Source organism: Homarus americanus, unplaced genomic scaffold (assembly GCF_018991925.1).
Source record: "Homarus americanus isolate GMGI-L3 unplaced genomic scaffold, GMGI_Hamer_2.0 scaffold40565, whole genome shotgun sequence".
Classification (NCBI taxonomy): Eukaryota; Metazoa; Arthropoda; class Malacostraca; order Decapoda; family Nephropidae; genus Homarus; species Homarus americanus.
Genome location: NW_024735503.1, coordinates 1,395,808 through 1,412,861, shown reverse-complemented (window position 1 = coordinate 1,412,861; position 17,054 = coordinate 1,395,808). Strand labels below are relative to the sequence as shown.

The 17,054-nt window shown below is 42.0% G+C and overlaps 2 protein-coding genes across 6 annotated transcripts in view; both read right to left on the bottom strand.

The window, feature by feature from the left end:
- LOC121871197 (GTP-binding protein Di-Ras2-like) overlaps positions 1–3,523 on the bottom strand; it is a 104,248-nt gene extending 100,725 nt beyond the window's left edge. For all 4 annotated transcript variants that reach the window (XM_042373369.1, XM_042373371.1, XM_042373372.1 and 1 more), the window contains exon 1: positions 3,436–3,523. The gene's annotated coding sequence lies outside the window, so the exon portion shown is untranslated. The remainder of the gene's footprint in view (positions 1–3,435) is intronic.
- Positions 3,524–10,525: 7,002 nt separating this feature from the next.
- LOC121871196 lies at positions 10,526–16,679 on the bottom strand. Of its 2 annotated transcripts, none has more exons than XM_042373367.1 (2): positions 16,510–16,679; positions 10,526–13,569 (listed from the first exon to the last, which is right to left on the bottom strand). In XM_042373367.1, the coding sequence occupies exons 1-2, from the start codon at positions 16,510–16,512 to the stop codon at positions 11,395–11,397; spliced, it is 2,178 nt and encodes a 725-aa protein (XP_042229301.1). In that variant the 5' UTR covers positions 16,513–16,679; the 3' UTR covers positions 10,526–11,394. The 2 variants fall into 2 exon arrangements, with proteins under 2 accessions (XP_042229301.1, XP_042229302.1); XM_042373368.1 differs by having other exon boundaries at positions 16,522–16,679.
- Positions 16,680–17,054: the final 375 nt, after the last annotated feature.

Below are 17,054 nucleotides of genomic sequence, written 5' to 3'. Positions count from 1 at the left end.
GAAGGAGTGAGTCAGTCAGTCAGCGAAAGATGTAAAAACTAAACCAAATGGACTTAAACCAAATGAATAACTTTAAAAAACACATCAATAACACACTTGAGACAACACTTATTAGTTTATAAAGTTATGGTTTATGGGAACTTTATGGCCAAGATTACCTAATTTAATTGAATTTTTTACTCTATTACTAAATTGAAGGTATAGAGTTAATTTGTTGTTTCAGTATTGTCTATTAATTACTTCATATAACTTTTATTTACATGAACTTAACGTAAGACTATTTGAGAATCTATTTGTTTTTTCTCTTACGTGGATCAGTGATATGTGTTCCCAAGTCCAAAGAGACATAGGAGAACTGCCTGAGCAGTCCTATTGCTGTAGATGAGCTCTCATATTCCAATTAGGAGAGGAAATCGAACGTAGTAACCCTTAAGAATCCATATATAAATCAAATCCTAAATGGACTAGATAAGATACGTTCTCATACTTCCAATTAGGAGTGAAAGTCGATCTTACGAACCCATAAAAATCTATATTTCAGATCAATTGTCTTGTTACATACGTTCTCACATCACCAATTAGAAAAAATATATATATATTATAGGAACCTTTGAAAATCTACCTTTGAGTCGCAGCTTAAACGGCCCAGATAGATACGTTCTTACATGTCCAGTTAGGAGGAAAATTTAACGTAGGAACCTTTGAGAGATGTGAACGTGGCCGAGGTGTAGGAGGTCGGCCATTTACGGTGACCAGGTGGAAGAGTATTTCCGTGTTTATTCAAGTGTGTGTGTGTGTGTGTGTGTGTGTGTGTGATGCTGGTGTGTGTGTGTGATGCTGGTGTAGGAGTGACGCTGGTATAGGAGTGACGCTGGTGTAGGAGTGACGCTAGTGTAGGAGTGACGCTGGAGTAGGAGTGACGCTCATATGAATAACAGTCATTTAACATGGATACCACACACAGATTTGCCATTAACTATTTTGCCATAACCATTTAGATTGCCATAAGTGAATTACCTAACTTCAGCTGACTATAATAATTAAGGTTGCCATAATCTATACTTTGCCATTACTGGATTGAAATTGTGGCGTAGAAAATGTCTCTCAGAGGATCAGTCAGTCAGTGAGAAGTAGAGAGAAGGACAGAAGGAAGTGATTAAGGGCTGTAGCATGGTGGTGGTAATAGTATGGCAACAGCAGCAATAGTGTGTCAAACAACTGTTGTGGTAGTGGAGGTAGTGGTGGTGGTAGTAGTGGTGATAGTAGTGGTTTTGGTGGTAGTGGTGATAGTGGTGGTGGTGATGGTGGTGATAGTGGTGGTAGTGGTGATGGCAGGAACCATCTCCATGTTAATATTTTTATCAAATTAAATCACCATGACAATACATCTCTATCACATATATTTCCCAGGTGCGAGAGGGAGATACGCGGGAAAGTTAAATGCCAGGCGATATTTATGATTTTTTTTCCCTGACGTCAACTGTTGATATGTTACTGAAGTAAATCATCCTTGGAATCGAAAAGAAAGAGAGAGAGAGAGAGAGAGAGAGAGAGAGAGAGAGAGAGACGAAAAACAACATTGTCAACTCCCTCGAGAACGAATGATTTTAACTTCCGGTATATTTTTCTGGACAAATAAACAGTGTTAGTAAAGAAAAAATAATAACCACAACCAGGAGGAAACAAAACAAAATCGAATTACACGAGAGAAAATATAAAAGAAGCGAATGAGAACAAACAAAAAACACTCGACAGCTGATACGGATGTTTTTGTTGACAATGGAACAAAAACGTCTCAGAGGCAATATAATATGATTAGCACTTCACCACCCCAGGATGATCGACGACGTCACAATTGGGAACGCCTGAAGTGGGGAACATTTTTTTTTGGTTACAGGCACACACACACACACACACGGCCTCAACCAGGTGACAAGTGTACGGCGGAAGCGTCTGGGGCTTATTGAATTCCTCTTGAAGTTTCAGACAGAATCATAAAGCGGTGGGGTGATACAGTGTGTGTGTGTGTGTGTGTGTGTGTGTAAGGATTGTAATGGAGCTGCCAAACATTTTAACCCATAATGTACGATGTTACTGAAGTTTAATCCACACCTTTTTGAGATAAGTGGATTAGTACCTTGACTGAGAAAGTTTTGACCCCTTGAGTACTGTTTTTTAAGGGAAAGTTTGACCCCTTGAGTACTGTTTTTTAAGGGAAAGTTTGACCCCTGAGTACTTTTTTATTTAGTACAGTTAGTTAGTCTGTAGAGATAGGGTTTTTTTTTTTAACTCTTTTGCTGTGATTATAAAGTAGGTTAGAGTACGATGAAAGACCCTTGAATATATTGGCAGCCTCTTGAGTACATTGAATTAGTTCATTAAGATATTTACACCCACTGAGTACGTTCATCCGTGAGTACAATAACTTACATCTTTGAGTATTTCTTAACATAACATAACATAATCCAATCCAACCCAACCTAACATTAACTTAACCTAAACTAACCTAACCTAACCTAACCTAACCTAACCTAACCTAACCTAACCTAAAAATTCACGAAATAAAATAAAATAAAATAAACTTCTGAACTTTTAATAAACTCTTTCTCGACCAGTTATCAGTGAGACGATAATAAAAACATGATAACTCCGGGTCGTATAAAAGTCTGGGAGGTGTTACAGTTCAGAGACTTATAACAAGTTTCGATCCTGTTTAATTCTGGGTTGGTGAACTTTCAGAACCGGTTATCAGTGGCAGCGGGGAAGTAAAATCGAAACTAAAATAAAAAATAAAAAAAATAAAAATTAAAACTTCCGCCATTTTAAGTCTGGGAAAATTAAGAGTAAATTATCATTATTGCTTCACTATTAATTATTTTGAAAGTTGTAGACAGTTATTGGAGAACTTTTGAGTAGGGGGTGAGGAGGAGTAGGGGAGGGTAGGGGAGAGGGGTAATGAGGGGTAGGGGAGGGTAGGGGAGAGGGGTAAGAAGGAGGAGTACGGGAAATAAGTATCGTTCAAGGAAAAATTGCGATAATTTCCCCGTAAAACTGCGACTACATATTTTCTCTCCTAATTTTTGAGTTATAAATTAGAAGTGTCATTACGATAACATCTCTCCCAGTGTAAGAAATTTGGGGCATATTTATAAAGGCCTGGGACACATTAAAAAAATAATTCATCTATAGAAAGTTGAATTTTACAGATAATTCATATTAAATAACTTGAATGATGTAAATAAGAAGAAATAAATATATCTCCTGCATTTTAGTTTCACGAAAGATCTAATGAGATGTTTTGATTACAGTAAAATATTAAACTTCCGCAGAACATTATAAAAGTCTTTCTTTCTTCTGTAAAACAAAAATTAACCATTACTGATAAACTTCTTTTCACCAACGAAAGAAACTGGTAAGAGAATGTGTGGTTATTACCTTACTAGGGTAGGATTGTAGTGAGGGGAGAGAGAGCGTCCATGCCACACGTCCTTCCCGCACCACTGTCACAGCTACACTGACTGACCTCCTCCGTTCCTCCCCAGTCCCCACGGTCCCCGACTAACCCTCCTCCTCTACCCCCTCCTCCCCCCACAATTATGAATATCTGTTTATCTATCTATATGTCAATGTATATCTGTCTGTCTGTCTGTCTATCTGTGGTGAGACGAGGGAAACATAAGTCTCAAGAAAAACAGGAAATGACAGTGAGGTGTGTAGCATAACAAGCGTCGAAAGGAACACACACACACACGTTCCTTTGTATTTTATATGTTCTTACTTTTAATATTAACATTGTTGGATAATAATAAAAATAATGATGATGATGATGATGATGATGCATTAATAATAATAATAATAATAATAATAATAATAAAAGGGAGTAAGTGAAACACGGCTGCACATGTCCGTAGACTTTATCAGCGTCTCCAAAATTGCTATAATTCCTTTAACAACAAATAATTACATTGCACTATCTTTAACGAAAAAAAAAAAGTACTGAAACGAAAAGCAGTGTGTGTGTGTGTGTGTGTGTGTGTTTAGGGGTTAATAACTACTCCTCACCAGATAGACACAGGGCCGTGGAGTGGTGTAGGGGAGGCAGAGGGAGAGGAATGGACGACTTGGCTGGCTGGCTGGCTGGGGAGGGGGGACTAACATACTAGTTTGTAGAGACACTTCTGCCAGTAATTGCCACAAAGTCAGTACATAGCCATAACAAGTAGGGTACGCGTTTATAAATAATATAAACACCTTAACCTGAATTTGTATGATTTAATGGATATGTTTTCTATACTTTATTTCATCGAACCTTTTCTTGTAACATCAGAGGTCTGGATTTAAGTGTCCCCCCTTCCCCTCCCCCCTCCTCCTCTCTCCCCCTCCCACAGCAAGTTCGAGGTAAAGACGAAGAATCGAGTTATTGTAGTTTGTGTAAGAGTTCAATACCATTAGGGATAACATCTTCCTGTGTCTTAGGGTTGACTGAGATATATTGAGATGTATTCCTTAAAAGATCCTGAGAGGGGAATGATTTTTAAAATGGGATAATTTCAGAGATCCAGGGCCAGTTAGCTAAAGATCTGTTCCTCCCGACACTCCTAACTCTTCATGTCCTGATTCCAAATTGATGTGGCCAGACTCTCACTCTGTATACCAAGATCCCCAAACACCCACCTGTCATTATAAGACTTTTGTACTCTTCACCACCACACATTCACTCCTTGGTTGTTCCACGGTAAAGCACCAAATCAAAGAGAGAGAGAGAGAGAGAGAGAGAGAGAGAGAGAGAGGTCTCACTCACTCTCTCTCTCTAAAGTCATCACCCTCACCGCTGCCGAAGGAGGAGACCGGGTGGTGGCGGTGTGTGGCTGCAGGGGCTAGTGAGCTGGCAAGTGTCCTCTCCTAGCTATTAACATCATAGTATCTCTTTTAATGTCATTACTGGCTATTTGGCTTTCCTGGGAAGCTCTCGTGAGTCTGTTAATGGAACACTTAGTACGCGCGATGAATTAGTAATGATGTTAACGGAAGAGGGTGTGAAGAGGTAGGTGTGTGTGTGTGTGTTGTGTGTGTGTGTTGTGTGTGTGTGTGTGTGTGTGTGTGTGTGTGTTGTGTGTGTGTTGTGTGTGTGTGTGTGTGTGTGTGTGTGTGTGTGTGTGTGTGTGTGTGTGTGTGTGTTTCTAATTTATTCTCCTTGTACTGTATGGTAATCTCAGGTTATGTATTATACAGATACATACACATACGTTATGCATTAAGTGACACATGATAGGGATCAACACAGAGACACAGTGCTATAGTCCCCAGCATCACAGATTACGTTAAATTCTCACGTCTCAGAACGATTCCTCTTTCCTCTCCCTCTCTTCCCTTCCAACTCTCTCTCGCACTCTCCTACTCCCTATTCCCCTCCCCTCCACTTCAGCCCTTCCCTTCCTTCTCCCCCCTCCCTTCCTTCCTCCTGTCCACCCCCTCCCCCTTCCCCTCCCCCCCCTACCCTCCCCTCCCCTTCCCTCCCTCCCTCTTCCCTTTCCCTCCATCCACCCTCTTCCATCCACCTTCTCCTTCCCTCTCCATCCACCTTCTCCTTCCCTCCATCCACCTTTCTCCCTCCCCTACCCCTCTCTTCCCTTCCCTTTCTTCCCCTCTCTTCCATTACCTTTACGCCCATTAAATAACTCATATTTATCAGTACTTTATATTAATTAATGGCGGCCAAGGCTCCCGAGGTCAGATATTCAGAGGTTCTAAGATGAAGAAGATCGCTGGCAAGATATGAACCAGTGAGTGTAGCTGAAGATCTGTAGAGTCAAGGTCCCCCCCGCCCCCCCCCCGCCCCCCCCGCCCCTGCCCCCGCCACGCCCCCACTCACGCCCCAGCCACCCACCTCCCACTACCTTGAAACTAGACCCACTATTTTTCTTCGATTGAAATTCAAGATAAAATATTGATATGTCCCTCTCAAGATATCCGGCATCTTGGCACTCCCTTATATCAAACATTAGTGAGCTAACAATAGATCATTGACTGGCTTAAGGTGACTATATAAACAAACATTCCTCGCCACCGACAAACATTCATCAGTCAGATCAGGTGACGTGGAAATTTAAATCAACTAACCTCAACGAAGAGAAAATATTATTTACTCACCCGGGAATTATAACGAAGTCTCCCTCTAAATAGAAATCGTCTCTTAATTAAATGGTTTCCCCTTCACATACAGGTTACCTTGTCATGACGATATTATGAGGATATTATGAAGCACAGGTGGGTGTACACTGGAGCAGAATATTGGTATAACACTACAGTTATACAATAATAATAATAATAATAATAATAATAATAATAATGTTGGGCTCAAAGTATATGTTATCTTCGTCATTTGTTATATCTATCAGTTCATGCTTTACAACTGTCAATTCAGATTGCAAAACGTCATATATATTACCCCTCTTACGTCACCACCAACTACCCTTCTTACGTCACCACCAACTACCCTTCTTACGTCACCACCAACTACCCTTCTTACGTCACCACCAACTACCCTTCTTACGTCACCACCAACTACCCTTCTTACGTCACCACCAACTACCCTTCTTACGTCACCAATGACTGAAAAACTATCCATTAGGGCCGAAACATATCAGGTATCGTTTTTATTACGATTAGGAGTCGGAGAAGTATTATTGTTAACGTCTTATTTCTTCCTTGAGGGATAGATACATGGATAAAGCGGAGGGTTTCGAGTGAGAGATTCAATAACTTTACAGAACTTCACACAGAGGCAGGCAGGCAGGCAGGCAGGGAAGCAGGCAGGCAGGCAGGCAGGCAGGCAGGCAGGTGTGCAGGCAGGCAGGCAGGCAAGGCAGGCAGGCAGGCAGGCAGGCAGGCAGGCAGGCAGGCAGGCAGGCAGGCAGGCAGGCAGGCAGGCAGGCAGGCAGACAAGGTGTGGACAAAAGTGAGAAGATTTGCTTGTGTTAGAAGGGGCGGCTACACACACACACACACACACACACACACACACACACACAGTGCCTCCTCTGCCGTGAGATCTGTCAGCTGCATGCAACCCAAAGAGGAAGTGAGTAAAAAAAAGATTCGTAGAGGAGACGGACGATAACTTTTATAATACAGATAAAAATGTGTTATAGTACTGAGAGACAGATAGTGGTAGTGAGAATCTTGTAGGTGTGGTGTAACAGGTAACACTTCACAGGTAACCAATAAGCTTCTTACAGACACAGGTGGTAGAGGGGTGCAGTAGTGGTTGAGTAAGAGACTGTTGACCTACGAACGACTTTGTGGTACTGAATCGTCTTTTATTCGACGGTCTGCTAACTCAAGCCTCCAGTCGTTTGTTAACTCATATTGCGTGCTGCATTTGTCGAAGCTGTGGTCTCATTTTTGACCCAGTAGTAGTAGTAGTAGTAGTAGTAGTAGTAGTAGTAGTAGAAGAAATGGTAGTAATAATAATAAAAATAATAATAATAGTGGTAGTAATAGTCGTAGTAGTAGTAATTGGATTAGTAATAGTAATAGAAACAGTGGTAATAGTAATAGTAGTAGTAGTAAATGGATATTAAAAGTAGTAATAGTCATATATTCTATCATATTGTCATTTCCCTTCCTCATGTTCAATATACTCTCAGATATTGAACGTGTGTAGCCCTGGCGACGCTTGAAACCCAGATAATCTCTCACATATTGATACGTCACTCAAAAAGTAGATGGAATTTTTTTATCTTCAATATTGTTATGTGACGCGTGACATTATTGTAATAGTGTGATGTCCTCTGTAGCATACGTCTGTCTGTCTCTTTGTCATGTGGGGGTGAAGACCGTATCATCTGGTCATAATGTAATACACGGTCCGGGGCCACACTGTCTAATATTGCCTCCTCAACAGTATATAATTACGTGTTTTAAAGGTGGATGGTAGGAAGGCAACAGTTCTCACCTCACCTCACCAACACAACACAACAACACAACACGCCTTTAGATATATACAATTTAAACCATATTGTATCCCGCTTATATTAGTTCAACGGAAACTTTGTCTGATACGTGTTCGGGTCTGCTGGAAATTCCACTTACGGATGAAGAAAGTTTGTTTATGAATGTTGAGAAAACTGGAAGAAGAAAGAAGAAAGAAGAAGACCCTTGAATATTGAGGTCATGGTTGTCAGCATTTGACTGTCAACATCAACAAGACAAAATATCAAGGCTATCAGCATCAAGAGATCAAAAGAACCAGTCTGTCAGCATCAAGAGATCAAAAGAACCAGTCCGTCAGCATCAAGAGATCAAAAGAACCAGTCTGTCAGCATCAAGAGATCAAAAGAACCAGTCTGTCAGCATCAAGAGATCAAAAGAACCAGTCTGTCAGCATCAAGAGATCAAAAGAACCAGTCTGTCAGCATCAAGAGATCAAAAGAACCAGTCTGTCAGCGCCAACACTACACTGTCAGCATCATCAGGGCATAACCTTGCTTTACATCATTCAAAAACTCACAATAAAGTTCTCCAAAATTTTGAGTAAAGAAATTCACACACACACACACACACACACACACACACACAGGAGAGGGTTTCATTTCAAGAGCCTCTAACACTGTGTTGCATTCGCGGGGGGGAGGGGGGCAACACTTCCCTGATGATGTTCGTGTTTCTTTAGTTGGTTAGGTTAGGTTATGTTACGTTATGTTAGGTTTAGTTAGGTTAGGTTAGGTTAGGTTAGATTAGGTTAGGTTAACATTGGGATAATTACTCCTAATCTTCACGTGATCCTCTAAATAATCTCGAGGCATCATTATATAAATAGCAATTATGTAAAAAAAAATACATTCATAACTCTTTCTCTGTTTATGAGTTATTTTCTTATTTATCAAACTATTTTAATGATTATATTTCCTTCATCACGTTTCTTTTTATTTTGTTTTTCGTATTTATTGTTCGTTCAACGTTACTCCATTGTTTGTGTACATGAAGTCACGCACAAACATCACTGAAGCCTACCGTAGTGGAGCCTACCGTAGTGGAGCCTGACGTAGTGGAGCCTACCGTAGTGGAGCCTGACGTAGTGGAGCCTACCGTAGTGGAGCCTGACGTAGTGGGGGCCCGGCGTAGTGTGACGTCATTATCTCAGCCAATCAATACTGGGATGATTACTAAACAATAATAGGTCACTATTTTCGTCGTGTTATTGGTAGTGAAGGATTTCTTCTACCTGGTGTGTGTGTGTGTGTGTGTGTGTGTGTGTGTGTGTGTGTGTGTGTGTGTGTGTGTGTGTCATCATCATCATCACCTTGACCTCACTGCCTCATCTATCTTATCTCTCTACCATTACACACACACACACACACACACATACACACACACACACATACACACACACACACACACACACACACACATCCTAAGTCGTAGCATCTAACAACCTGTATAATTATATGTAGACACGGACAGACAGACAGACAGACAGACACAGACAGTCAGTATGTGAAATAACAGGAAGTTTTCAATGGTTACTAAGTTTATTCATTCAGAATCAACAATACAGGTAAATACATTAATTACAGGCACACACATTTTATAATACATTGAAGCTTCCATATAGCGGACTTCTTTCTCTCTCTCTCCATATAATCCGTTATATGAGGGAGTGTTTTACATCAAACGGACCCTCGATATAACGGACTGTTATTACATTATAGTTCGTTAGATTGAAATTCCACATCTAACGGACCCCTAATATAATGGAATTTCCTCTATATAGTCCGTTAACCCTTTGACGACGATGATTTAACCCTTTGATGACGATGATTTAACCCTTTGACGACGATAGCTCAACCCTTTGACGACGATAGCTCAACCCTTTGACGACGATGATTTAAATAGAGGTTTCACTAGTAATAATATATAATTCAAATATTTACGGTCATTTAACATTATTATGTCACATTATCTTACACATAAAAGTTACTTAGGGTCTTATAATAGGGCCGCCACCTTAATAATTCGTCTTTAGTCTTTATCCACAATAGACCCACAAGTGGATTTCTAATGAGTAGTTTGTACACGCCTGGAACTCCCCTCACTGTACCATAACACTACAGGATGAACCTTCCCTCACTGTACCATAACACTACAGGATGAACCTTCCCTCACTGTACCATAACACTACAGGATGAACCTTCCCTCACTGTACCATAACACTACAGGATGAACCTTCCCTCACTGTACATAACACTACAGGATGAACCTTCCCTCACTGTACCATAACACTACAGGATGAACCTTCCCTCACTGTACCATAACACTACAGGATGAACCTTCCCTCACTGTACATAACACTACAGGATAAGACCTTCCCTCACTGTACCATAACACTACAGGATGAACCCAACCTCCCACTGCTTGCCTTTTCTAGGATGAACCTTCCCTCACTGTACATAACACTACAGGATTAGACCTTCCCTCACTGTACATAACACCACAGGATAGACCTCCTCACTGTACACTTAACACTACAGGATGAACCTTCCCTCACTGTACCATAACACTACAGGATGAACCTTCCCTCACTGTACCATAACACTACAGGATGAACCTTCCCTCACTGTACATAACACTACAGGATGAACCTTCCCTCACTGTACATAACACTACAGGATGAACCTTCCCTCACTGTACCCACATGTCGAACCTCTCATAATAGTTCAATCATTTTATTTCCTCTGCTGGCCTATCACGTCAGTTCCAGTTATCAAGTGTCGTGATGATTAGTTTAGTTATTTGCGTCATCTTCTCTCCATTCCTTCACAGATGGTTGGGTTGCAGTGAGGGTTGGGTGGCAATGAGGGTTGGGTGGCAGTGAGGGTTGGGTGGTTCTGAGGGTTTGGTGGCGGTGAGGGTTGGGTGGCAGCGAGGGTTGGGTGGCTCTGAGGGTTGGGTGGCTCTGAGGGTTGGGTGGCAGTGAGGGTTGGGTGGCTCTGAGGGTTGGGTGGCAGTGAGGGTTGGGTGGCAACGAGGACATTAAGTCATTTAGTCTAATGTTAATAACTTTCCAGTGTCGCGTCCTGTACACCTCTGAGTTCTATAGTGAGCGCTGCTCTGTAACGCTGGAAATACCTCACACGTGAATTAAAATCCTATCAGGTTGAAAATTCCGACAAATGTTTTAATCTTGTTTAGATATTGTTGATTGTTATATATTTCGTGGTTCGGATGAATGAAGAAAAAATTAACTTAATAAGCTATGAAACTTTCCGATTGTTTGAACGAGTTATTGAAGTATTGGGACCATTGATTCATCTCTTTTCTGATATCATAAGTCTGTACCTCATTTACCATTAAAGGTCTGATGTAGGATCTTGAGCTGTACCCGGGAGCAGATCAGATGCTGTGGGTCTTGGGCAGTAGGCCAGAGCACAGCCGACGGAGCGTGTTGGCTGCGTCACCCCGAAACTGGTGACTTCGTATGTTGTAGAGCCAAGGGTTCCAGGCCGTTGCCGCCAGGAAGAACCACCAACCGAGATATTCGAAAAGGTGATCGTAACTGCCCATGTCGAATTGGTAATGGTATAAGATGAGGTGAAACAATATCACTATGCCGCCTGGAATAACAGAGAGAAGAAACAATATTGTCATCATCAACTGGCTGAAGAAGATGTACCGACTTTCTTCGTGGAAAAAGCGGGAAACTCTCATGTTCAAGGTCTCCATCTCAGCAGCTAAATGGATTTGCTCTATAGCAAAACTGATGATTGCTATAGTGGAGAACACGATCGTCGACGCTACAGACAAGGCTAATAATATGGCCAGCAGGATATGAAAGTAAAAATAACCTCCACTATGGAATGAAGAGTCCTCTGAAATTCCAGACGGTATCTTGACCATAGAGTTGTAACCTAAACTAATTCCATTTTCTCCTGAAGCGAGAAGTAAAGCGTTAATTATTCCGATTAGCCAAATGAAGGTGATGGCTAACATAACCCAACACATTGAAATGTATTCTCTGTAGCGTAAAGGTCTGGTAGTGAGCACAAATCTCTCGAAGCTCAGTAAACAGAGAGTGTGTACTGATACAATGGAACAAATGCTAAATGTAAGACTCCGTAGAAGGGGGAACCCACTGTCACTTTTATAAAATCCCAATGTTAGGTTGTTAGAATAGTTTGAACTAGGGTCGTCGTCCCACCGCCATTCCCGTAATTGAGGTGGGTTGAGGAAGGGCGCGAGGTGTTGAAAGAAAGCTGGCACTACCACTATGAGGGCCGTGAGGAGGTCAGCTGTGGCCAGGGAGGTGCGGAGCACACATGACTCCTGACCCCTGTGACCTCCACTTAGCATGACCATCACCACCAGCAGGTTGCCCAAAACCCCGCTCGCACCTATACCTCCCACCATCAAAATCAAGAGCACTTCACCTGTTCGGCACGGCGTCGGTAAGTAACTCCAAGCAGCATTGAGCCCGTAGTCCGCAGGGTTATCCAGCCACACAACTGTATAGTAGGCGAAGCAGCAGGGCCAGTATATGTTGACCAACTCGTACATGGTGGTGTTCCTCTCTCTCATTAGAGCTATCCCGACTGGATTGTTATCACAAGATTTGCCACTTAAAGAAACAAAATGAAGATTCGAAAGTTTGAAAGACACCCCATTCACTTCACCGTCGATTATCCTACAAGTTCCTTCACAGACCATCTCTAAACTGGTTATATTATTATTGACCAAATACCACACGATATATACTTCAAAATACTTACTACTGTAATAGTCAACTGGGCGAGGACAGGTGAGCTGGTTGACGAACACAACACTTAGGTTATCAGTCTCACGACAGACGGTGGCAAACTTATTACCCTCACACTTATTATACCTCTTGTACAGTGGCAGACAGAGATTGGCGTAACGCTCACTCTCATACACTTTGAATGAAACGTTTTTGTTCAAATAATCTACCGAGAAGAAAGCAACTTTATTGCTTCTATACAACATGAAATATAAATCATCACACAGTTCATAAGTTTCATTGAAACCAAAAGTTAGACCTTCTTTGCCGTCACACAGTTCCTTATTGCCGAGGTTTGCCGAGGAGAACGTGCGTGGAGGATGGCGACACAAGTAGTGCCTGTCGATGTTCATCACCCAGCTTGTGGAGGATTCTGCCTGTCGCATAGTTTCCTGTGTCCCCTGGTAGGGATCCTTGGGAAGGTAGGACGGAAGTGAGGTTGAGGGAGAGACTTTGCCACCGAGTAACTTGTCCTCTCCCACAAAAACACGATCCTGTGAAGCAGTAAGAGAGACGGAGTTCAGAATTGCGTTGTCACCGCTGTTCTTGGTGTTGTTGTTCCCACTAACTTGACCACGATTTTTGCTGGCGGTTCCTCGACTGTTGGTAGTTTTCGACATGGCTTCAGGTAGCGGTGAAATCAATGTAGAATCGTTTACGAAAGGACATTTTGGGTTGCATTCTTCCTGGGCCCCGGCGAGCTGCAGGCTCCCTCCCACAGTAATCGTACTCAACAGCAGTGGCAGCATGAGGACCTCCTCGGCATACTTCATCATCTGAAAAAAAAATCAATAAAATTTATCGCAAAGGTATTCTTTAGCCGTTGTCCATAAAGCTGCTGGCATTGTTAGTGGGGAAAATAAGGAAAGTTGTTAGGGCAAGTTATAAAATGCTAACAACACTGTAGATAACCCACATTCACAACTGTATCGTGATGTAAAGTGAATCTTCGTGTGGGCTAGTTGACCAATCACAGTTACGGATATTTTGTCTTGTTACTACTGAGAAGACTTAATAGCCCCAGGTAGGTAATATGCATAGTTGTATTTTACATGTATCGTGGTCAAATTTCAGCTGCTCCCCGGGTGATGATATTGAAGGGGGACTATAATGTAATAAAGCACAAAAAACACTCAGGGAAACGATCTCGCTGCACTAGTAGGGAGGTGCTAACTGACGCCCGTTATTTAACCTTTTACATTTACCTTTGAAAGAGAAAGTTGGAAGAAGGTGGAGGTTATAGTGAGTGGCGAGTTAGTGAAGAGAACCATCTTTGCTGTACTAGTTTGTTTATGACGAAATATAGAAATGTGGCATACCAACAAAAACAAACACACATAGAGCTGCTGACGCTGTTACTTTTAGTTAAGTTTAGTTCCGTTTACTTCACTTGAATCCACCATGGTCAGTTGGTCGCTGTAAGTGGTTGTGAAAAAGTCAGGTTGTGGTGTTGGGTTATAACAAGACAGGTTGTGGTGTTGGGGTATAACAAGACAGGTTGTGGTGTTGGGTTATAACAAGACAGGTTGTGGTGCTGGGTTATAACAAGACAGGTTGTGGTGTTGGGTTATAACAAGACAGGTTGTGGTGCTGGGTTATAACAAGACAGGTTGTGGTGTTGGGTTATAACAAGACAGGTTGTGGTGCTGGGTTATAACAAGACAGGTTGTGGTGCTGGGTTATAACAAGACAGGTTGTGGTGTTGAATTATAACAAGACAGGTTGTGGTGTTGGGTTATAACAAGACAGGTTGTGGGGTATAACAAGACAGGTTGTGGTGTTGGGCTATAACAAGACAGGTTGTGGTGTTGGTTATAACAGACAGGTTGTGGTGTTGAGTTATAACAAGACAGGTTGTGGTGCTGGGTTATAACAAGACAGGTTGTGGTGTTGGGTTATAACAAGACAGGTTGTGGTGTTGGGTTATAACAAGACAGGTTGTGGTGTTGAGTTATAACAAGACAGGTTGTGGTGCTGGGTTATAACAAGACAGGTTGTGGTGCTGGGGTATAACAAGACAGGTTGTGGTGCTGGGGTATAACAAGACAGGTTGTGGTGTTGGGTTATAACAAGACAGGTTGTGGTGTTGGGTTATAACAAGACAGGTTGTGGTGTTGGGTTATAACAAGACGGGTTGTGGTGTTGATTATAACAAGACAGGTTGTGGTGTTGGGTTATAACAAGACGGGTTGTGGTGTTGGGTTATAACAAGACAGGTTGTAGGTGTTGAGTTATAACAAGACAGGGTTGTGGTGCTGGGTTATAACAAGACAGAGTTGTGGGGTTGCTCAAGACAGGGTGGTGCTGATATAAGACAGGTTGTGGTGTGGGTATAACAAGACAGGTTGTGGTGTTGGGTTATAACAAGACAGGTTGTGGTGTTGGGTTATAACAAGTTTTGTATGTTGGGTTATAACAAGACGGGTTGTGGTGTTAAGAGACAGGTTGTGGTGTGGGTTATAACAAGACAGGTTGTGGTGTTGGAACATTTCAAGACGGTTGTAGTGCTGGGGTATAACAAGACAGGTTGTGTGGAGTGAACAGGTTGTGGTGTTGGGTTATAATAAGACAGGTTGTGGTGTTGGGTTATAACAAGACAGGTTGTGGTGCTGAGTATACAAGACAGGTTGTGGTGTTGGGGTATAACAAGACAGGTTGTGGTGCTGGGTTATAACAAGACAGGTTGTGGTGTTGGTTATAACAAGACAGGTTGTGGTGCTGAGTTATAACAAGACAGGTTGTGGTGTTGGGTTATAACAAGACAGGTTGTGGTGTTGGGCTATAACAAGACAGGTTGTGGTGTTGGGTTATAACAAGACAGGTTGTGGTGTTGGGTTATAACAGGACAGGTTGTGGTGTTGGGTTATAACAAGACAGGTTGTGGTGTTGGGTTATAACAAGACAGGTTGTGGGTGCTGAGTTATAACAAGTCAGGTTGTGGTGTTGGGTTATATAAGACAGGTTGTGGTGTTGGGTTATAACAAGACAGGTTGTGGTGTTGGGTTATAACAAGACAGGTTGTGGTGTTGGGTTATAACAAGACAGGTTGTGGTGTTGGGTTATAAGCGTTATCTCCTTGGTGAGGCTTCCTGTCACTCACTGAACATCCGGAAAGACAAACACTCAGTCTCCTTCTCGTCACGGGTCGTAAACTGAAGTCACTCATCCTTTTACACACATACCAACAAACTATTATCACTACACTACACTGCACTACACTACACTACACTACACTGCACTGCACTGCACTGCACTACACTACACTGCACTGCACTACACTACACTACATTACACTACACTACACTGCACTGCACTACACTTTCACTACACTACACTACACTACACTACACTGCACTGCACTACACTTTCACTACACTACACTACACTACACTGCACTGCACTACACTACACTACACTACACTACACTACACTACACTACACTGCACTGCACTACACTACACTACACTACACTACGTCATAACACACACACATGATTTAATATTTAGCGAATTTAATTTCCTCAATATTTTATAACGAACCTTGAATCATCTTAGTTGACAGACGCGTGAGAGAGACGAAGTCAGCACATATGTAGCGTAAGACAACGTAAGTATAGCAAAGGTTAAAGGTACTTCGTTACGTTTAGTAGTTTTGTTTTGTCTACAGCGGCCACAACGCGTCCTGCTCTTATCTCTAAACAAAACTCTGCCACTTACCATTTTGTTTACGTTGTGACGCGTTCTACATTAGGCAGTGATATCAGCCAATCAGAATTCGTAGTGCTGTTAATGTTCACCCATTGGTTGATGTGTGTGTGTATCGATAAAAGAAACCAGTTTAGACGCTGTTGTTCTTCACCGGTCGAGAATATCAACAATACTGAGCTCCTGTTTGATGCTATGACGTCACATCCGGCGAGAATGTTAATGTTAAAGCAATATCCACGAACTTGAATACGATTTTTTTTTCTTTTAAGGGCACAAGAACCAGCCAGAACTAACCTAACCTAACCAAACCTAACTTAAGATTTATCAACACCAAGGTAATGTCGACTGCCTGGCGATACAGCTTTGTTTTGGTCGGTTATTCACTCAGTACTCACTCTTTACCATGACGACAACATTAGTACCGTAAGTATCACTATGACAATAAGTACTTTACAATTACCATGAATACCACCACAATCTTCATAAGTACCACCACACCTCATAATAACAAGTACTACCACGATTTTCACAACAACCACCCCCGCCCCCCTCTC